General features: G+C 36.6%; 1 protein-coding gene across 1 annotated transcript; it reads left to right on the forward strand.

Annotated features, from left to right (window-relative positions):
* The first annotated feature begins 8723 nt into the window (after window positions 1-8723).
* On the forward strand, window positions 8724-9680 carry LOC141416115 (olfactory receptor 7A17-like). The gene has a single exon (XM_074053253.1). The coding sequence runs from the start codon at window positions 8724-8726 to the stop codon at window positions 9678-9680; it is 957 nt and encodes a 318-aa protein (XP_073909354.1).
* Window positions 9681-23775: the final 14095 nt, after the last annotated feature.

Here is a 23775-nt window from a genome sequence, read left to right on the forward strand (position 1 = left end):
TCAGTAGCTAGCACTACAGGCGTGCGCCACTGACATCCAGCTAAAATTTCAACTTGATTTTTTTCCCATAATTTCCATTTCCTTGCTGAATTTCTCTTCCATGGGTTGACTTTCTTGTCTAGGTCTTGGATTGATTTACTAACTTCACTTATCTGTTTATTTAAGTTCTCTTTAAGGTCTCTGGTCATTTTAAATGATAGGCTTCTGAATTCTCTCTTTGACATTTTGGTGAATTCGTTACCTTTGGATTCAAATGTTGAGTTGTTGTGGTGGGATTTTGGAGGTGAAACATTGCCTTGGATTTTCACTTGTGAATTTCTATGCTGTTTTGTGTATCTGTTGATCTACTATTCCTTTTACTTTCTTGGGTACATGGAGAACCCACTGCTGAAACAAGGCAAACAATTCAGCAATATTTCAAGCATTTGATATCTTGAATGTGTAAGGAACAATTGATGCCTGAAACTATCTCTCCAATAAGATTGCATGGGAGCAAAATTCTTATTTCTGAGAGGATGAACTGGAAGCTTAACACTGGCTGAAATGTATAAGGATTGGAAATTGAGTATTGTGGGGATTGAGTGTGGGGAAGGGAGAGGGGATGATGCAAAGAAGGGGAGGAAGGTGTAGGAGACAGCAGTATGAGAGGGCTCTAGGTATTAGTGATGGGAAGTGGAGAATGAAAGAAAAAGGAAACAGTCCAATGAGAAATAATTGACAGAGAGGAAATAAAGAACCAAAACAAAAGAAGATCCACAACAGAATAACAAACAGAACAAACAGATTAAAAAAAAAAGCCAAAAGAAAAACAAAACAGAAAACAACAACAAAAACAAGAAAAAAATCTTATATTTCTTGTGTGTGAGAAGTGTGTATCTCTGCCCTTCTTGCCCTGGTTGTAATGGAAACAGCTTCAGAAAGACAGAATTGAGTTTCTAGCTGGGTCCTCAAGAAGGTCCAGCTGAGACAGTCAATTCCCTTTAAGAGATTTGCCTGCTGAGATATTTTGGGTCCATGAGGCCTCAATAGATGAGGTTGAGACTTCCTATTGAAATGTAGAGAGCTCAGAGCTGGTGGGAGCACTGCTGCTGTGAGGTGGGTGCCACTGGCTTGAGAGGGCAGGTCCACTTGTTCCCTTTCTCAGTTGGACCCAGTCCAAACCTCCCCCTCAATATCTGTCTCTGGTGGTAGATTTCTAAGCAGACACAGTGAATTTGGAGACCTGAAGTGTCCTAGGGTATGGCCTTTTAAATTCAAGTCTTGCTCATGTAGATGGTTGGTGCTTGTTGGTTGCTTCCAAACAGTTGCAAAAACTAGGATTCTCGGTCAGTGGGGCTGGGTGTTTTTTTGAATTGACTTCATTCAATGGGGCTTTTGTGGGAAGTTTGAGTGGCATCACAGACCTCTGAGTGTTTCCTGCTCCAGGTGCTCTTGGTGGAAGATTTGTACACAGACAATGTGACTGGGAGTCCAAGAAATCCATGGTTTGTGATTTTCTGTATCATTCCAATGGTCAGTCTCCAAACTGGTCTGCCTGAAATGAGCTTCAGTTATCTGCTCTCTCTGCCAGGGAAGGGTAGTTGTTTTGCTTTGGTTAATTCTTTTAGGAAGTTAGGTGGAGTCCCTAGTTCCCTACTCCAGCACCTTTTAACTTCTCAGCAAGCTACAAATTCAAGTCAGGTGTTTTGAGAATCCATACATGGTCCATTAACTCTCTCAAGATGTCTCCTTGCCATACACCTCTGAGGTATGAGAAGTGCAGGGCTGTCCTGTTTTGCCACTCCCTGCCACTCAGGAGGGAAATTATTGTCTCCTGATAGCTCTGCTCTGTGGTTAGGATTTGTGGGTGGCATAAATATTGTTCCAGAGCTCATTTGCTATTCTGTTGCAGCCATTGCTTGGCTTAACTTCAGTTAGTCTTTCCCTCCCCACAGTGGAAGCAGGTATAGGCAGGTGCTGCAGACTGTTTGTGTTATCTTTTTGATTTGATGTAATATTCAGATATCCATTTACTCTTTTATATTTCTCCCTTGCTTTCCTCTTTGCCTCTTCTGTATGTAGTCTTTTCTTTGATATCCAACTTCTTATTCATGCAGCCTGATGTAGAAAGCATCTACTCATCTGCCACCTTCCTTCCTCATCATTTTTCTCTAATGATTTTATTTTCCTTCACCATTTAATCATTATATAGACAGTGCCTAGAACATGGGCAATATTTAATTTATATTCCTCAAATGCATGAAAGAATTACAGTATTTGAATATATGACCTTTGGGCAAAGGCTGAGCATGAGACAGGAATTCCTAATTAGAGATAACACAAGGAATACCCTAAAGGGGGCAAAATTCCCACACGAAACTTAGAAAATAATTTCTTTTTTTTTGGCACCATTTTACTCCTCTGTGCCTTTAAAAATTTTTTTTATTGTTTTATTATTCATATGTGCATACAACGCTTGGGTCATTTCTCCCCCCACTCCCAACCCCCTCCCTTACCACCCACTCAGCCCCCTCCCTCTCTCCCCCCACCCCCTCAATACCTGGCAGAAACTATTTTGCCCTTATCTCTAATTTTGTTGAAGAGAGAGTATAAGCAATAATAGGAAGGAACAAGAGTTTTTGCTAGTTGAGATAAGGATAGCTATATAGGGAGTTGACTCACACTGATTTTCTGTGCATGTGTGTTACCTCCTAGGTTAATTCTTTTTTTTCCTTTTATTATTCATATGTGCATACAAGGCTTGGGTCATTTCTCCCCCCTGCCCCCACCCCCTCCCTTACCACCCACTCCACCCCCTCTCTCTCTCCCCACCCCCTCAATACCCAGCAGAAACTATTTTGCCCTTATTTCTAATTTTGTTATACAGAGAGTATAAGCTATAATAGGAAGGAACAAGGGTTTTTGCTGGTTGAGATAAGGATAGCTATACAGGGCATTGACTCACATTGATTTCCTGTGCATGGGTGTTACCTTCTAGGTTAATTCTTTTTGATCTAACCTTTTCTCTAGTTCCTGGTCCCCTTTTCCTATTGGCCTCAGTTGCTTTAAGGTATCTGCTTTAGTTTCTCTGCGTTAAGGGCAACAAATGCTAGCTAGTTTTTTAGGTGTCTTAGCTATCCTCACCCCTCCCTTGTGTGCTCTCGCTTCATCATGTGCTCAAAGTCCAATCCCCTTGTTGTGTTTGCCCTTGATCTAATGTCCACATATGAGGGAGAACATACGATTTTTGGTCTTTTGGGCCAGGCTAACCTCACTCAGAATGATGTTCTCCAATTCCATCCATTTATGAGCAAATGATAACATTTCGTTCTTCTTCATGGCTGCATAGAATTCCATTGTGTATAAATACCACATTTTCTTAATCCATTCGTCAGTGGTGGGGCATCTTGGCTGTTTCCATAACTTGTCTATTGTGAATAGTGCCACAATAAACATGGGTGTGCAGGTGCCTCTGGAGTAACAGGGTATATCCCCAAGAGTGGTATTGCTGGATCAAATGGTAGATCGATGTCCAGCTTTTTAAGTAGCCTCCAAATTTTTTTCATATCCTGCTACCTTGCTATAGCTATTGATGATTTCTAGAAGCTTCTGAGTAGAGTTTTTTGGGTCTTTAAGGTATAGGTTCATGTTATCTGCAAATACGGATATTTTGACAGTTTCTTTACCTATTTGTATTCCTTTTATTCCTCTTCTTGCCTAATTGCTCTGGCTAGGAATTCCAGTACTATGTTGTATAGGAGTGGAGATAGTGGGAATCCTTGTCTGGTTCCTGATTTTAGAGGGAATGGTTTCAGTTTTTGTCCGTTAAGTATAATGTTGGCTGTAGGTTTGTCATATATGCTTTTATAATGTTGAGGTACTTTCCTTCTATTCCTAGTTTTCTTAGAGCTTTTATCATGAAATGGTGTTGGATCTTATGAAAGGCTTTTTCTGCATCTATTGAGATGATCAAGTGGTTTTTGTCTTTGCTTCTGTTAATGTGGTTTATTAAGTTTATTGATTTTTGTATGTTGAACCACCCCTGCATCCCTGGGATGAAGCCTACTTGGTTGTGGTGAATAATCTTTTTGATGTGTTGTTGAATTCGGTTTGCCATTATTTTGTTGAGGATATTTGCATCAATGTTCATTAAGGAGATTGGCCTATAGTTCTCTTTTTTGGAGGTGTCTTTGCCTGATTTTGGGATAAGTGTAATACTGGCTTCATAAAATGTGTTAGGCAGTTTTCCTTCCCTTTTTGTTTTGTGGAACAGTTTAAGGAGGTTTGGTGTCAGTTCTTCTTTAAAGGTCTGATAGAATTCAGCAGAGAATCCATCAGGTCCTGGACTATTCTTTTAGGGAGACTCTTGATTGCTGCTTCAATTTCATTTTGTATCATAGATCTTTCAGGTGATTAATTTCCTCTTGGTTCAGTTTTGGATGATCAATGTATCTAGAAATCTGTCCATTTCTTTAAGATTTTTAAATTTACTTGAATATAGGTTCTCTAAGTAGTCTCTGGTGATTTCCTGGGCTTACAAGGTGTTTGTTGTTATCTCCCCTTTTGCATTCCTGATTCTACTAATTTGGGTTTTTCTCTCTTCATTTTAGTCAGGTTTGCCAGGGGTCTATCGATCTTTTTTATTTTTTCAAAGAACCAACTTTTTGTTTCATTAATTCTTTGTATGGTTTTTTTTGGTTTCTATTTCATTGATTTCAGCTCTTATTTTTATTATTTCTCTCCTATTTGTTTTGGGATTTGCTTGTTCTTGTTTTCCTAGGAGTTTGAGATGTATCATTAGGTCATTGATTTGGGATCTTTCAATCTTTTTAATATATGCACTCATGGCTATAAACTTTCCTCTCAGGACTGCCTTTGCTGTATTTTCATTTTCATTGACTTTCAGGAACTTTTAAATTTCCTTATTTATTTCATCAATGACCCATTTGTCATTAAATAATGAGTTATTTAGTTTCCAGCTGTTTGCAAGTTTTTCGTCTTTACTTTTGTTGTTGAGTTCTACTTTTACTGCATTGTGATCAGATAGTATGCATGGTATAATTTCTATTTTCTTGTATTTGCAGAGGCTTGCTTTGTGCCCTAGGATATGATCTATTTTGGAGAAGGTTCCATGGGCTGCTGAGAAGAATGTATATTGTGTAGAAGTTGGATGAAATGTTCTGTAGACATCAAGTAGGTCCATTTGATCAAGTGTATATTTTAGATCTTGGATTTCTTTATTGATTTTTTGTTTGGATGACCTATCTATTAATGATAATGGGCTGTTAAAGTCTCCCACAACCACTGTGTTGGAGTTAATATATGCTTTTAGGTCTTTCAGGGTATGTTTGATGAATTGGGTGCGTTGACATTGGGTACATACTGGTTGATAATTATTATTTCCTTTTGGTCTATTTCCCCTTTTATTAGTATGGAATGTCTTTCTTTATCTTGTTTGATCAATATAGGTTTGAAGTCTACTTTGTCAGAGATATGTATTGCTACTCCTGCTTGTTTTGGGGGCTATTGGCTTGGTAAATCTTCTTTCATCCTTTCATCCTAAGCCTATGCTTATTTCTGTTGGTGAGATGGGTCTCCTGTAAGCAACAAATTGTTGGATCTTCCTTTTTAATTCATTTCTCAAGTGGTGCCTTTTGATGGGTGAATTAAGTCCATTAAGTGTTAGTACTGATAGTTATGTGGTGATTCCTGTCATTTAGTTGTCTTAGTTGTTTGAAGGTTTGATTGTGTGTACCTAAGTTGAGGTTGCTCTCTACTTTCTTGCCTTTTCTTTTCCTGTGGTTTGGTGCTGCCTGCCTTTTCATGGTTAAGTTGGTTCCACTTTCTGTGTGCAGAATCCCTTGCAGAATCTTTTGTAGTGGTGGCTTTGTGGTAACATATTGTTTTAGTTTCTGCTTATCATGGAAGACTTTTATTGCTCCATCTATTTTGAATGATAGTTTTGCTGGGTAGAGTATCTTGGGGTTGAAGTTATTTTCATTCAGTGCCTGGAAGATCTCACCCCACACTCTTCTTGCTTTTAATGTTTCTGTTGAGAAGTCTGCTGTGATTTTGATGGGTTTACTTTTGTATGTTATTTGTTTTTTCTCTCTTACAGTCTTCAATATTCTTTCCCTAGTTTCTGACCTTGTTGTTTTAATGATGATATATCATGGGGTAGTTCATTTTGATCTGGTCTGTTTGGTGTCCTGGAGGCCTCTTGCATCTGTATGGGAATATCTTTCTCTAGATTTTGGAAATTTTCTGGTATTATTTTGTTGAATATATTATGCATTCCCTTTGTTTGCACCTCTTCTCCTTCTTTGATACCCATGTTTCTCAAGTTTGGTCTTTTGATGGAGTCGGTGAGTTCTTGCATTTTCTTTTCACAGGTCTTGAGTTGTGTAATTAATAGTTCTTCGGTTTTTCCTTTAATTACTATTTCATCTTCAAGTTCTGAGATTCTGTCTTCTGTTTGTTCTATCCTGCTGGATTGGCCTTCCGTTTTGTTTTGCAGTTCTGTTTCATTCTTTTTTCTGAGGTTTCCATATCCTGGGTGGTTTCCTCTTTAATGTTGTCTATTTTTGTTCTGAGTTCATTTATCTGTTTATTAATCATGTTCTCTGTTTCACTTGGTGTTTATACAGTGCTTCTATGGTTTCCTTTATTTCTTCTTTTGCTTTTTCCCATTCTCTATTTTTGTTGTCTTGGAATTTCTTGAGTGTCTTCTGTACATTTTGGTTGATCATATCCAGTAACATCTCTATAAAATTCTCATTGAGTACCTGTAATATGTCTTCTTTGAAATTATTCTTGTGGGCTTCATTGGGTTCTTTGGCATAGTTCATGTTCATTTTGTTGGAGTCTGGATCTGAGTATTTGTTTTTTTCATTTCCCTCTGGTTCCTATACTAACTTTTTGCTGTGGGGAAACTGGTTTCCCTGTTTTTTCTGTCTTCCTTTCATTGCTCTTGGTGTTGTTACTGTCCCTGTACTGTGTGCAATTAAGTATTTTCTAGCTTGTAATAATAACAATGGTGATATTTAGAATGGAATGGTGAGAAGAGATGGAAAGCAAAGAAGTTAAAGAAAAAGGGAAAAACAAATAAACAGACAAGTAGGAAAAAACAAAACAAAGAATCAAGTAAAGAAGTTTCAAAGATATAAACAGGGAGCATTATTATACTAATCGATAGTAAGCTGAACATGCATTAGAGAGACAGAGAGAGGATTGAAAATAAAAAATAAAAAGTATAAAGATAAGAATAAAAATAAAAAGTAAGTAAATGAAAGAAAAAATATAAAAATAGAATAAAATAGAACAAAATAAAAAATAGAAAATAAAAAAACACTCCTAGTTCAAATGCAATTAAGTTTCAGTCTTAATAATTTGGTGTCTGTCTCAGTCTCCAGTCCTGGAGATGGTGCCTCAGATGTTGTTCTGTAGTTGTCTCATAAAGGGACGCATAAAGTAGAACAAAACTTCACAAAAAAACCCCCACAAAGTGTCCCCAGTTCAAATGCAATAGAGTTTCAGTAAGTTTTTTAGCATGCAGGTGTAGTTCGGTTGTTGTCTCATCAAAGGTAGGGAGAGAGAAAAAAATTAGTCTGGAGACAGGTCTTTGAATGGCTGTCTATGGCTGTGGTTTGCCTGCCCACTGCTGTCAGCCTGCTGTTGTTGGACGCTTTATTTATGCAGATCTCTGGGGTGAGCTTAGCACTCACCTGGCCCCCAGGCTTTGTTTACTTAGAGTTCTCCTGTGCACGAGCCGCTGCTATAAGCTTTCCCCTTTCCAAGCACACTTGGGGAGGTGACACTGCACCGGCTTTCTCTGGCTTGCATGTTTGTTTACAGCTCACGTGGGAAGTGGGTCTTCCCCCCTCCCCTCTGGAGTTTTCCTCCCACTGCTGCTTTTACAAGCTTTCCCACTCCTGTTTGCTGGGCATGTGCTGCTGCTCATGCTGGCCGGTGTGTTTGTTTACAGTTCACGTGGGAGGTGGGTCTTCCCCCCTCTCCTGTAGGGTTTTCCTCCCTCAGCCACTCTCACAGCCTTTCACGCTGCTGTTTGCTGGGTGCATACCCCCACTTCCGCCTTATCCTCTCTGGCCAGGCCTGGCTTGTTTATTTACAGTTCCAGGAAGGATTCCCCTCCCCCCCTGTTTGGCGCACAGTGCACCCCACCCTCTTTGCAATGTGTCTTTATTGTTCTTATTTCTTATTACTCAGTTTCTCTTTTTTCCCTGGGTAGGGGTTGGTCTGTCCAGGGGGCTATGCTGATCTGGCCCAGTGTTGTTGTGGACATACCTCAAACCGCTTAGCTCACCTTGTCTGCGTCTTCCCAAGCCGTCTAAGTGTGGGTGACTGGTGGCCCAGGGGCCCCCTGGTTTCTCCATTTAATGTGAAGTGGAGATTCTCTGTGCTGGCTGGAGGTGTGGAGGGGTCAAAGTTTTGCCTCTTATTGGTGGTTTTGCCTACAACGTGTGTCTCCAGCTTCTCTCCAAGATTTCACTATAGGAGGCACGCTTTCTGCTTCCTCCCTCTAGCCACCATCTTAGAATTCCCCAGAAAATAATTTCTTGACTGTAGAAGATTGGGGCTAGTTGTGTAGCTCAGTAGTACAGCATTGTGAAAGAGTTCCTGAATTTGATTACAAGCACCATGGAAAAATAGCATTTATGACAGGTGATTAATGCATGCTGTGTCATAGTCTTTATCTCTCTCTTTTTGGCAGTCATATCAAACACATGGATCCAGGAAATAATATGCAAATTTCAGAATTTCTTCTTCTGGGATTTTCAGATCAACAACCACAAATATATCTTCTCATATTTGGGCTTTTCCTTTCCATGTACTTGATCACAGTACTTGGGAACCTGCTCATCATCTTGGCCATCATCACAGACCCCCACCCACACACACCCATGTACTTTTTCCTCTCTAACTTGTCGTTTGTGGATATCTGTTTCACCTCCGCCACTGTCCCCAAGGTGCTGGTGAATCTCCAGACAAAGAGCAAGGGCACCACCTATGAAGGCTGCATCACACAGATGTACTTATTGCTCTTTTCAGGTTTGGACATCTTTCTGTTGATTGTGATGGCATATGACAGATATGTGGCCATATGTCACCCTCTGCATTATATGGTCATCATGAGCCAACAGCTCTGTGGATTGCTGGTTCTGGCATGTTGGATCATAGGTGTCATGAATTCCTTGCTACATACCTTCTTTGTATTATGGCTGTCCTTCTGCACAGACATGGAAATACCACACTTTTTCTGTGAACTTAACCAGGTGGTCCACCGTGCCTGTTCTGACACTTTTGTTAATGACATGGTGATATACATTACAGCTCTACTCCTGGCTTTGTGTCCCCTTACTGGTATCCTTTATTCTTACTCAAAGATTGTTTCCTCCATCCATGCAATCTCCTCGGCTCAGGGAAAGTACAAAGCATTTTCCACCTGTGCGTCTCACCTCTCAGTTGTCTCTTTATTTTATTGTACACTACTGGGTGTCTACCTAAGTTCTGCTGTGACCCAAAACTCACACTCCACTGCAACAGCTTCTCTGATGTACACTGTGGTCACACCCATGCTGAATCCCTTCATCTACAGTATGAGCAATAAAGACATCAAGAAGGCTCTGAAAACACTCATTTGGAAGGCAACTGGAAAAGAAGCAATAGATCTACTTCAGTAGAAATGTCCACAATTGTTGGGCTCAAAGCTTTAGAGTGAAAAAGTATGATGGTTTCACACACACACACACACATCTACAAACACACACACACACACAGACACACACACACACATAGACACACACACAACTGCAGCATCTGTGTACTATTTGCTTCTATTTACTCCATTATACTACCATCTTTCTTTCTTACTTTCTTTCTTTCTTTCTTTCTTTCTTTCTTTCTTTCTTTCTTTCTTTCTTTCTTTCTTTCTTTCTTTCTTTCTTTCCTTTCTTTCTTTCTTTCTTCCTTCCTCTCTCTCTCTCTCTCTCTCTCTTTAAAATTTCTTTTAGTCATATGTGCATACAATGTTTGGGTCATTTCTCCCCCTACCTTCTTTTTCTTCAATGCATCTTCACTTCTAGCATGTTACATGGTCATTTCTTTTTTAAACAGTTTTACTGAGGTATAATTAATATTCAAAGAAGCTGATGTGTTTAATGTGTATGATATGGTGGGTTTGTGCAGGTGCAAATATGTACTTGCACAAATATGATAGACAATGATACTAGACATATGATTTCTTTATGTACACATACTTTGACCATATTAGGGATATAGGAATTTTTGTTTTTTAGCACCCTCTGATCAATGCTTAGGTAGTGCCTGGTGCATGGTCAGTACTCAATGTATGTTGCACATCTATGAGAAATCATTTGTCATTTAAATGTAGGATATATGAGCTCTTGGAAAAAGGCTCAGAGTGATCCAAGATAGTCTAATCAGGAATGACACTAGGGATGCCATAAGTGGATCAGATCCATTAACAAAATGCAGATACTGATTTACTTGCTGGAAAATGTAAATATAGCATTTCATCTGTGTTAGTAATGTCCATTTGTGTGAATAGTAGTCATGTTATTTTTCTTTCCTGTAGTAATCCAGCTCATGGACTCAAGGAGTGAGACAAGAATTTTAGTTTCCTTTCTGGACCAGAACATTTGGAAATTCCCATACATCTATTAGGACAACAGCCCTTTGTTCATATTCTTCCAACATGACATATATTTTACTAATATTTGATTTGTTTTATGAATAAAATCCAGTGTTTTATTATGCCAATAGAAAAATCTGATCATTGACAACAGGTAATTTTTGTAATTTTGTAATAGAGGAAAATTTGAGCCTACAGTTTTTTCTTCTGCATCTATTATTCTTTGTGTATTACTTCTTTAACTGCTCTTCCTTGTACCATGGCTTTAATATACTATTGCACTTTACTATTGATGATGGGTAATTTTATAAATTCATTAATTTAATGTTTTGACTTATACATAAATTTGTACATGTTTATTTGTTACAATGTGGTTTTTTTTATCATGTAGTGGTCAACTAAGTGTAATTAGCATATCCATCACCATCACTTTTTTATGGTGAGTACATAGTCTTCTCACCATAGGTCCTTTCTTATAATAATTCTGAGATATGTAATACATCCAGCAGGATCTATTCTACCAATTTTAATATCCTAGACAAGATTTCTAAGTAATATCAATATATAAATCAGGAATAGATTAGGAGTTTTTAGTGGTTGGAAGTGGGAAGAAGTGGTGCATGTGGTCACATAAGGGAGATACTAGGGATTCTAGGTTGATGGAACTGTTCTGTATTTTGATTATTGTTCATGTTAAATCCTTAGAATGATATTGTACTGTAGTTTCATAAGATGTTGCCCTTGGGAAATCTAAGTAAAGAGTGCATGGATTACTCTGCTAAATCATACATCTATGTGCTAATCTACAATAAAAATTGACTTAAAAATGTAAATAAAAATACAATACTTGAAGAAAAAGCTTTTCTTCAGGAGATGAAATTCTTATACCTTGTCCTTCTATTCTTGAACTCATATTTATTCTCACAATTGTAGGCCTTCATAATATATTGAATGCTTAAAATGACCTTAGCAGAAATGCAATTCAAAACTACATTAAGATTCCATTTCCTGCCAGTCAGATTGGCAATCATGAAGAGAACAAACAATGACAAATGACAGTGAGTTTGCAAGGGAAAAGGGAACCCTCAAACACTGTTAGTAGAAATGAAAACTATTGCAAATACTATGGCAATCAGTATGGAGCTTACTCAAAAAACTAAAAATAGACTTACCTTATGACCCCCCCATACTACTCTTGTACCACTGTTGAATTTGTGTCTGAAAGAGTGTAAGTCAACAGAAAGCTACCTGCATGCCCAGGTTTATTGCAACTGTCTTCACAATAACCAACCAGTGGAAATAGCCAAGGCGTTCAACAACTGATGAATGAATAAAGAAAATAAATAATTATAATTATATAATTTTATAATGCATATATATATATATTTACTCAGCCATAAAGAAAAATGAAATTATGTCATTTTCAGTAAAATGGATGGAAATAAAGAACATAATGGTGAATGAGAAAAGCCAAGCGCAAAATAGCAAATATGTCATGTTCTCACTCATTTGGAATGCAGACCTAAAATGAAGATGATGATGATATTGATGATGATTATGATGATAATAGGGCATGAATGTATATGCGGGACTGTCTAGGGGGGATTATGGGAGGGAGGAGGGGGAAGGAAAGGGTAATGAGGGACGAAGAAGATAAAGTATGCTGCCTATATACATATAAATACAGCATAATTAATCTCACCACACACTGTTTTAAAGAGTGGATAAGAAGAAGGGGATGGGACTATAATGGAGTGGGTGAACTTGTCCTAGGTAAACTGTACACATGTATGGAATTATCACAATGAAATTCCTTCATATTATCAATGTATTATAAATAAAAAAAATGAAATAAATATAAAGAAAAGAAAAGTCAGCTTAGCATACTTTTTAAAAGTGAAAACTTATAAGTAAAAAATGACTTGTCATTCTTATATTATGCTATGTCCTTATGTTACTCTAGACAATGTGGTAACAGATTGGTATGCAGCAACCTGGAATAGAGCTTGCTTTTTATGTTAGTGTGAAAATATTAAACAGTGAACTAAACAGTGTTAAGACAACTCAGACAAGTTTGACTTTTGGTATTCCATTGTTATTTCCATGTATGCTTTGGAGAGGTGAAAGAAGAACATGTGCACATGAAATTTCTGTGTAGAAATGAGGCTTCTACAACCAGTGAGCATCTTCAATCACTCCTTTCATCTTGTGAACAACACTCACTTTGTGTCTTAGCTCATGATTCTGTTTTCTTTTTTATGTTAATTGTTTATACATTTATGCATATGTGCATACATTGTTTGGGCCATCTCTCTCCTTTCATACCTACCTCCTTCCCCCACCCCTCTCGCTTCCAGGCAGAACCTGTTCTGCCCTCATCTCCAATTTCGTTGAAGAGAAAACATAAGAGATAATAAGAAAGACATAGCATTTTGCTAGCTTGAGATAAAGCTAGCTATACAGAGAGATTCCTGGCATTGCCTCCATGCACATGTGTATTACAACCCAAATTGATTCATCTCTACCAGACCTCACCTACCCATAGTGGCTTCTGCCAGTTTAAGATTACTTTATTTGCTCCTCTACAGGGGGCATATCAAACACTTTCAAGTTTTAGGTTTCTTTCCCTTTCCCTATTCCTCCTGTACATGTTCTCCCCTTTGTGTGTGACCCATGATCAATAATATTACTGCATTTGTTTTAGGTCTATAATCTGCATATGAGGGAGAACATATGATTTTTGGCCTTCTGAGCCTGGCTAATTTAGCTTAAGATGATGTTCTCCAGTTCCATCCATTTACTTGTAAATGACAAAATTTCATCCTTCTTTGTCAACTCACATGATTCTTGTTCAAAATTTTCTCCTTTTCCTTTTTGCCAACAATACCTCACTTCCAGACCTGTATTTGGGTATCTACCCAAATAGAACTGAATGCTTTCCTTTCAATATAATGTTCAGCATGTATGTATGTATGTTTCTGGACTGGGTCTCATTCTATAGACTAGGCTGGTCTCAAACTCATGATCCTCCTACCTCTGCCTCCTGATTGCTGAGACTACAGGCATGCCACCACACTCTGCTCTATCATTTATTTTACTACTGTTATTACAATGGTGTATATTCATTGCACATAGTAAAGGGTTTCATAATGACAATTCCATACATGCATAGGAAGGACTTTGTTCACTTTCATCCTCCATTACTCCACCTAATACTCTTCCATCTCCCTCTTTTTATTTTTCCTTCTACCTTCCTAGTGGTCTATCCTCTGCTTTTATGACCTTGTTTTTGTTTCATCTCTCCCCACCCCAGGACTTCCATAAATGAGAGAAAACAGGTGATATTGTGTTTTGGGGATTAGCTTATTAATTTAACTTGATAATCATCAATTCCATCCATTTTACAGCAAGTGATATAATTCCATTCTTTTTTATGATTGTACCAGTATCATGTGTTTTGGTTACTATGTATTTGTGGCATAGTTTGAGGTCAGGTATTGTGATACCTCCAGCATTGATCTTTTTTGTTCAGGTTTGCTTAGGCTATTCAAGGACTTTTGTGTTTCCAAATGAATTTTATGATTTTTTTCTATCTATGTGAAAAATGTCATTGGAATTTTATTGTCATTGCATTGAATTTGTTGTGTTTTAAATTTCATTTGCTTCTAGCAATTTTTTGGTCTCCCCTTATTTCTGAGATGACCCACTGGACTTTCAAAAATTAATTTCCCAGTCTTCATATTTTTGTATATTTTTATAATTTCTTTTGCTGTTAGCTTACAATTTTCATTGTTTGATAAAATACAAGTTACTTCAATATTGTTGTATTTGCTGACTTCCTCTATGTCCTAAGAATATGATGTAGTTTGCAGAAAGTTCTGTGATTTGCTGAGAAGAAAGTGCATTCTGTGGTTCCCACATGAATTATTATACAACCATCTTTTAAGTTCATTTGACTGATGGTATCATTTAATTCTGAAGCTCTTTGTTATTATTTTGTCTTGATAACCTATGTATTGGTGAATGTGTGTTATTGAAGTCACCCACTATTATTGTGCTAGGCTCTACCTGTGTTTTCTGTCACTTTGTTGTTTTTGTAATGTTTTTTTATTTCCTAAACCTCATTTACTTATCTGTTCTATTGAGATTTATTCGTTCTTTCTCATGATCTTATGGTTGTGTTTATCTTCCTATTCTTTGTGTACAAAGGGTGTTTCTTATGATATTTCCATACATGTATATTATGCACTTTGATAATATTCATTGCCTATGTTACTTTTTCTCATTTCCCCCTGTAAAAAATTGTATCCTCCTCTTCTGTGTGTAGGATTCCTTTAAAAATCCTCTGAAGTGCCGGTATATGGGTCATGATGAATTTTTGTTTACCATGGAAGATTTTATTTCTCCTTAAATTTTGAAGGATAACTTTATTTGTTGTAGAAATCTAGATTGGCAGTTATTTTATTTCAGGGCTTGAAGTACCTCATTCCCAAACCTCCTGACTTTTAGAGTTTCTGATGAGAAATCTACCGTTATTCTGGTGGGTTTGCCTTTATATGTGATGTCATGTATAGGACATCCTATACAGGAAAAAAATAGGAATATTCATTCCTATTTCTGTGTGTTTAAACCTACCCTTTTCCCTTTGCTTTCCTGTCCATATTAGTCCCTTTTTAACTATTATGTCCTTGATTTTTTTTATTTTGTTTATTTTGTTTTGTTTTCCTATACCTTCCACAAATGAGAGAAAATATAAGGTACATGTGTATGTGAGATTGACTTATTTCACCAAACATCATGGTCTCAAGTTCCATTCACTTCCCACCAAACAACATAATTAATTCCTGTTAGTGTCTCATATGATGTGGGAGATTTTCCCTTTTCTTATCTGTTTGTTCTTCTTAAAGTTTGCCTGTACCTTAATGACCATCAATTCCCCCAGATTTGGGAAATATTCTTCTATTATTTTGTTGAATATGTTTCCTATACCTTTAGCGTTTATCTCTTCTCCTTCTTTGCCCATGTTTCATTGGTTTGGTCTCTAATGATGTCTGGTATGTTCTGTTCACACTTTTAAATTTTTAAAAATTAAACTATGCAATGTAAGAACAATATCATTATGGTATTTCTCTCTTTCTAAATATATTTATATATACATATCCAGATATATAAATTTATATATATAAATATTTATATATAATATATAATTTATATAATATAAATATATATTTAAATTATATAAATTATATATAATTTATATAAATATTTATATATAAAAATTATATATATTATATATGGATATATATATATATATATATATATATATATATATATATATATATATATATATAATATTTCTGTCCTCCCTATTCTGTCCCCCCTTTCTCTTCCCCTCCCAGTTTCCTAGTAATCCCATTACTATCATGTACTTGAATATGTTTTGTTTTGATTTCCCCCATCTTCCACAAATGACTGGAAACTGGATACTTGTCTTTTGAGACTGGCTTATTTCACTTAACATGATGATATCCGGTTTCATGCACTTCCCAACAAATACATAAGTAATTCCCTTTACTGACTAAGTAAAACTCCACTGAGTAGATATACCACATTTTGATTATGCCTTCATTCTATTGATGGGCATCTAGGCTGATTTCATAGTCTGAATAGTGAACAGTGCCACAATAAACCTGGAGGTTCAGGTATCAAAGCCGACTTTGATTCCTTTGGGTATATATACAGAAGTGATATGGGTGGATCATACGGGAGTTTTATATTTAATTTTTTAAGGAACCTTCACACTGATTTCCATAGTTCTTGTACTAATTTACATTACCTCCAGTAGAGAATAAGGGTTCCTTTTCCACTACATCATCACTGTTTGTTTTTATTGTTTTATTGATGATAACCATTCTGACAGGGACAAGGCAGACTTTCAATGTAGTATTAATTTGCATTTCCCAGATGTCAAAGGAGTTGAACATGTTTTTGTGTACTTATTGGTAATTTGTACTTTTCATTTGAAAAGTCATCATTCAATATCATTGCCCATTTACTATTTTATTTACTGTTGATTTTTTTGAGTTCCTTATATATTCTAGATATTAATCTCCTGATAGGTGAATATGTGACAAAGACTTTCCTCCAGTCTGTAGCCCCTATTTTTGCTCTGTTGATTATTGCTTTTGCTATGAAGAAGACTTTTAACTTGATACAATCCCATTTGTCAATTTGTTGGGCAGCACTTTGGTTTGAAGTGCTTCTTAACAAGAAGCACTTGTTAAGAAGACTCTCTTACCACTTGAGACACTCTGCCTGCTGTGGTTTTTGATGGGTTTTTTTTGAGCTAGGGTCTTGCAAACTATTTTCCTGGGTCCCTCTTTCAACTGTGATCCTCCTGATCTATGCCTCCTCAGTAGCCAGGCATAAACCACTGGCAGCTGGCTCCATTTGTCAATTATTGCTCTTATATCCTGAGCAACTGGAGCTCTATCCAGAAATTCTTTGCTATTGCCCTGTGTTTTCTTCTAGTAGTTTCAAAGATTCCATTCTTAAATTAAGGTCTTTTTTTCCAGTTTGAACTGATAATTGTACAAGGTGATAGACAGGGGTCTAGTTTATCTTCTGCATGTGGATATGCAGTTTTCCCAGCAATATTTGTTAAAAAGTCCATCTTTCCCTACAAGAATCAGATTCCTGTAATTCTTGATCATCTGTATATTTTTAAATTCATTTATTCATATGTGCATACATTGTTGGGCCCCTTCCCTCTCCCAATCATCTATACATTCTATTCCATTGTAGACTAAAAATTTTTAAGGTTCCCATAATGCTTTAATTTCATTTTCTTTGAGTGTTAGTTAAATTAAGTGTTTTGTCATGTTTATGTTTAGGAATTAATTACATTTATTTTGCTTCATCTTTGGCTCAAATGTTTTTACTATTTATCAAAAGTATTTGTTATTTTAATTGGTTCAAAATATGTATTATGATTTTATATATATAACCATTCATATAAATATACTCACATAGTTTTCATATTGTTTTATTTTAGTTACAAAGTTTTTGACATACACTTTTTATTTTAGTTTATTCTGTAAATATCAGGTTATTTTTTATTGTTGTGCTGGATGGGGGTACATTGTATCATTCACAAAAGTTCTTAAAATATATCAAATGTATCATACTTAAATTCATCCCCTCCGCCATTCTCCTTTATCTCCGTGTCCCCCATTATTGGAATAGTTTCAGCAGATATCATTTTTCCATTTATATACATGCGTGCACAGTATTTGTACTATATTCACCTTCCTTCAGTATTTTCCCACCTCCTCTCCCCCTCCTACTGTTTTCTGCCCCTCACCCCAGGCAGGATCTTTTCCACCCTTCTGTTCTCTGATTTTTAAAAAAATTATTCATTTATTCACATATGCATACATTGTTTGGGTCATCTCTCCACCCTGCCTCCCTCCCCCCTCACTTCCATGCAAAACCTGTTCTGCTCTTATCTCTAATTTTATTGAAGAAAAGACATAAGCATATTAAGGAAGACAAAGCATTTTTGCTAGTTGAGTTAAGGATAGCTATACAGAGAGATTCCTAGCATTGCTTTTGTGTACACATGTGTTTCAACCCATGTTGATTCATCTCTAATTGATCTTTACACTGGTTACTGAACCCCTTCTCATGTTAACCTCTGTTGTTTTAGGGTTTCTGTATTAGTTCCTCTGGAGTGGGGATATCAAACACTTTCATGTTTGGGTTTTCTACCTATTCCTATATCTTCCATATGTGCTCTCCCTGTGTCTTGTGATCCAAGTCCAACCACGTTGCTGCATTTGCCCAAGATCTGAAGTCCACATATGAGGGAGAACATATGATTTTTGGTCTTCTGAGATTGGCTGATCTTGCTCAGAATGATGTTCTCCAGTTCCATCCATTTACCTGCAAATGATAAGATTTTGTTCTTCTTTTTTTTATTTTTAATTTTTATTGTTTTATTATTCATATGCGCATACAAGGCTAGGGTCATTTCTCTCTCCTGCCCTCACCCCCTCCCTTACCACCCACACCACCCCCTCCCTTTCCTCCCCACCCCCTCAATACGCAGCAGAAACTATTTTGCCTTTATCTCTAATTTTGTTGAAGAGAGAATATAAGCAATAATAGGAAGGAACAAGTGTTTTTGCTGGTTGAGATAAGGATAGCCAAACAGGGAGTTGACTCACATTAATTTCCTGTGCCTGTGTGTTACCTTCTAGGTTAACTCTTTTTGATCTAACCTTTTCTCTAGTTCCTGGTCCCCTTTTCCTATTGGCCTCAGTTGCTTTTAAGGTATCTGCTTTAGTTTCTCTGCATTAAGGGCAACAAATGCTAGCTAATTTTTTAGGTGTCTTACCTATCCTCACCCCTCCCTTGTGTGCTCTTGCTTTTATCATGTGCTCAAAGTCCAGTCCCCTTGTTGTGTTTGCCCTTGATCTAATGTCTGCATATGAGGGAGAACATATGATTTTTGGTATTTTGGGCCATGCTAACCTCACTTAGAATGATGTTCTCCAATTCCATCCATTTACCAGTGAATGATAATATTTCGTTCTTCTTCATGGCTGCATAAAATTCCATTGTGTATAGATACCACATTTTCTTAATCCATTCGTCAGTGGTGGGGCATCTTGGCTGTTTCCATAACTTGGCTACTGTGAATAGTGGTGCAATAAACATGGGTGTGCAGGTGCCTCTGGAGTAACCTGTTTTGCATTCCTTTGGGTATATCCCCGGAGTGGGATTGCTGGCTCATATGGCAGATCCATGTTTAGATTTTTAGGAAGCTTCCAAATTTTTTTCCAGAGTGGTTGCACCAGATTGCATTCCCACCAGCAGTGTACGAGTGTTCCTTTTTCCCACATCTTTGCCAAGACATGTTGTTGTTGGTGTTTTTGATGATTGTTATTCTAACAGGGCTGAGGTGGAATCTTAGTGTGGTTTTGATTTGCATTTCCTTTATGGCTAGAGATGACGAGCATTTTTTCATATGTTTTTTGGCCATTTGAATTTCTTCTTTTGAAAAAGTTCTGTTTAGTTCAGTTGTCCATCTCTTAATCGGTTCATTGATTTTAGGAGAGTTTAGTTTCTTAAGTTCCCTGTATATTCTGCTTATCAGTCCTTTGTCTGATGTATAGCTGGAAAATATTTTCTCCCACTCTGTGGGTGGTCTCTTCAGTTTAGAGACTATTTCTTTTGTTGTGCAGAAGATTTTTAATTTTATGAAGTCCCATTTGTCCATCCTGTCTCTTAATTGCTGGGCTACTGGGGTTCTATTGAGGAAGTCCTTGCCTATACCAATTAGTTCCATAGTGTTTCCTGCTCCTTCCTGTACTAACTTCAGAGTTTCAGGTCTGATATTTATGTCCTTGATCCATTTTGAGTTGATACTAGTGCAGGTTGATAGACAAGGGTCTAGTTTCAGTTTCTTATAGACAGGTAACCACTTTTCCCAGTAACATTTGTTGAAGATGTTGTCTTTTCTCCATCACATATTTTTGGCATCTTAGTCATAAATGAGGTGGGCATAGTTGTTTGGATTCATATTTGGGTCTTCTATTCTGTTCCACTTGTCTTCGTGTCTGTTTTTGTGCCAGTACTATGCTATTTTTATTGCTATTGCTGTGTAACATAGTTTGAAATCAGGTATTATGATACCTCCAGCATTGCTGTTTTTGCTGAGTATTGCCTTGGCTATTTGTGGTCTCTTCTGTTTCCAAATGAACTCTAGGGTAGATTTTTCAATCTCTGTGATGAAAGTCATTGGGATTTTGATGGGAATTGCATTAAACATGTAGATTGCTTTTGGTTGTATAGCCATTTTTACTATGTTGATTCTACCAATCCATGAGCATGGGAGATCTTTCCATCTTCTGTAGTCTTCCTCAATCTCTTTCTTTAGGAGTTTGTAATTCTCCTTGTAGAGGTCGTTCACATCCTTTGTTAAATTTACTCCTAGGTATTTGATTTGTTTTTGAGGCTATTGTGAGTGGAGTTGTCTCCATATATTCCTTCTCAGTTTGTTCATTGTTGGTGTATAGAAAAGCTAATGATTTTTCTAAGTTGATTTTGTATCCTGCCATGTTGCTGTAGCTGTTTATGGTGTCTAGGAGTTTTTGGGTAGAGTTTTTTGGGTCTTTAAGGTATAGGATCATATCGTCTGCAAATAAGGATATTCTCACAGTATCTTTACTTATTTGTATTCCTTTTATTTCTTCTTCTTGCCTTATTGCTCTGGCTAGGAATTCCCATACTATGTTGAATAGGAGTGGGGATAGTGGGCACCCTTGTCTTTTTCCTGATTTTAGAGGGAATGGTTTCAGTTTCTCTCCATGAAGTATGATGTTGTCTGTAAGTTAGTCATATATAGCCTGTTCAATGTTGAGGTACTTTCCTTGTGTCCTCGTTTTCTTAGCGCTTTTATCATGAAGTGTTGTTGGATCTTGTCAAAGGCTTTTTCTGCATCTCTTGAGATGATCAAGTAGTTTTTGTCTTTACTTCTATTCATGTGCTGTATTACATTTATAGATTTACATATGTTGAATCACTCCTGCATCCCTGGGATGAATCCAACTTCTTCATGGTGTATGATCTTTCTGATGTGTTGTTGGATTCAATTTGTCATTATTTTATTAAGAATTTTTGCATCGATACTCATTAAGGAAATTGGCCTGTAGTTCTCCTTTTTGGCCAACTTTGTCTGGTTTTGGGGTGAGAGTAATATTGGCTCCATAAAATGAGTTACACAGTGTTCCTTCCCTTTCTATTTCATGAACAGTTTAAGGAGAATTAGTATTAGTTCTTCTTTAAACATCTGATAGAATTCAGCAGTGAATCCATCAGGTCCTGGACTTTTCTTTTTTAGGAGACTCTTGATTGCTGCTTCAATTTCTTTTTGTGTTATAGATCTATGCAGGTGACTAATATCCTTTTGGTTCAGTTTTGGATGGTTGTAAGTTTCTAGAAATCTGTCCATTTCTTCAAAAATTTCAAATTTATTAAAGAATAGGCCCTCAAAGTAGTCCATGATGATTTCCTGTTCTCTGATTTTTTTAAAAGAGAAAAAAATGACACTTTTACTTGTTTCAGAGAGCTACCAAGGGAGTTTCCTTGCATCACTTTCATGTATATCTGTATTGTAGTGTGACTTGTTTCAATTCCTCAATTTTTCTTCCTTCTACTTTAGTTCTTTTCTTTTAGTGGTTTCAACAGGTTGAAAAAATTCTATATTCATTTTTGCATAAAGAGTACCTCAACTGTATTCATCTTAATATCAGGATCTATATATCCACCACAAACAAATGCTTTGAAGATGTGTTAAGATTCAATGAAGATAGTTACATTTGAGTCAGACTTTAGAAATAAAAGTTAACTTGGTTTGGATAAGGTGCTAAGAGGTCAGAAGTCTAGAAGTCAGGCGAATTTGTGGAGAAGGCATACAAACTACATTACTACATTGTAAACTTGTCTCTTGGGAGCAGCAAATAAACAGGAAAAAATTCTTTCCAGAGTCACATTCCACAGGGAATTCAGGTGGATAGACGGTGATGTAAGAATAGGGCAATGTGCCTAGTGACCAAATGTAAGTGTTGAAACTATCTCCTCTGAGGACTGTCAGGGTGTGCAGACTTGGTTTGGAAAGGAGATGGTGGACTATTTGTGGTCTTAAGTCTGCCTGTGGGACTAACACTTGAGTTCTTCCTTCTGTTCTTCACAGTAGAGAGCCTTCATCTCCATCATCAACCATCCAGGGAGAAACTTTCACTTTTACATTGCATCCTTCTTTCTAGATACAGAAGCCAAGTGAGTCTGAGAGCTCAGTAGACACTTTGGGAGAGGATTGAAGAGAATCAAACCTAAGAATACTTACCTGAGGTCACCTGACAGCCAAGGTCAACTATCCCAGAGTGGATTGCTGGGGTGCTTGCTTTCCTGATTATTTTTTCATAATACTGAATTTGTTCATTATGCTGCATCTTCTTACCTTCCTTCCTTCTTTCCTTTTTTCTTCCTGCATTCCTTCTTTCTTCCTTTCTTCTTCCTTCCCTCCCTACCTCCTTCTCTACATCTCTTTCTTTCTTTCTCCATAATATTAAAATGAGAAATGAACACTGAATGGATCAATACAAGGCTCATTGGTAACAATGAAATGATAACAATAGAAGCCCAAATAAGTTCAAGGGTGTTTTTGATGAAGAGAGTAGATGAATGGGGTATGAGTTATGGAGATACATGGTGGGTAATGCGGGCCTTTTATGTTTAGGATGAGACATATTCAATTATGTTTCTCTATGGGTGAGTAAGATCCAGAGAAATGAAGTTTTGCAATTTTCATCTTGCAACAGACTCTCATGGGATGTATAGCTTTCAAAGTATCATCTCTCACTCTGTGCATTCACATAAAATATTTATTATATAAAAAGAATTATGGGTAATTGTCTTACTTATAATTATTTTAATTCCATGAGATTGAATGCATTTCTGGGATTTTGTGTTATTCTTTATTAGGTTTTTTTGATTTTTGTGAAGATAAATTTCTACAAAAAAGGCATCACCTTCAGTCACCACCTGGATGGCATTCATTCCTCTTACTCTTTTATTAAGACTCATTTTATCTTTATTAAGCATATATGAATACTCATATCCTCACGAAGGACAAATTAAGTTTTATTAAAGTTATCTCTATGCATTTTAGAAGAACTTCTCACATATCCTATCATTTTAAGTTATTTCATAGTTCAATCTAGAGCTAATAACGCATTCTGAAATCATTAAATTGCAATTTCAATCATATTGAAAGCAATCGATATGCCCTGTCTCTTAGATATTTTAGATTGATATTCATCATTTTTTAAAATCAGTGCATGTTGTGTACATGTATTGAAATACTATGATACAATATTAATATATGCAATTAAATAATGAAAAATTAAAAAATAGAAGTACATTATATATGTATGAAAATCACACAATGAAACCCCTTTGCATTTTTTCTTTGTGTTTGTATAGTGGGGTTAGTTAGGTTTTTATTCCTTTTTTTAAATTTTTTTATTTTTTATTTTTTTAATTTTATTTTTGAATTA

This window comes from Castor canadensis, chromosome 14 (assembly GCF_047511655.1).
Source record: "Castor canadensis chromosome 14, mCasCan1.hap1v2, whole genome shotgun sequence".
In the NCBI taxonomy this organism is placed as follows: domain Eukaryota; kingdom Metazoa; phylum Chordata; class Mammalia; order Rodentia; family Castoridae; genus Castor; species Castor canadensis.

Excerpts from the sequence above, each read along its gene's own strand:
- LOC141416115 (XM_074053253.1), top strand. The coding sequence starts at position 8,724 with ATGGATCCAGGAAATAATATGCAAATTTCAGAATTTCTTCTTCTGGGA.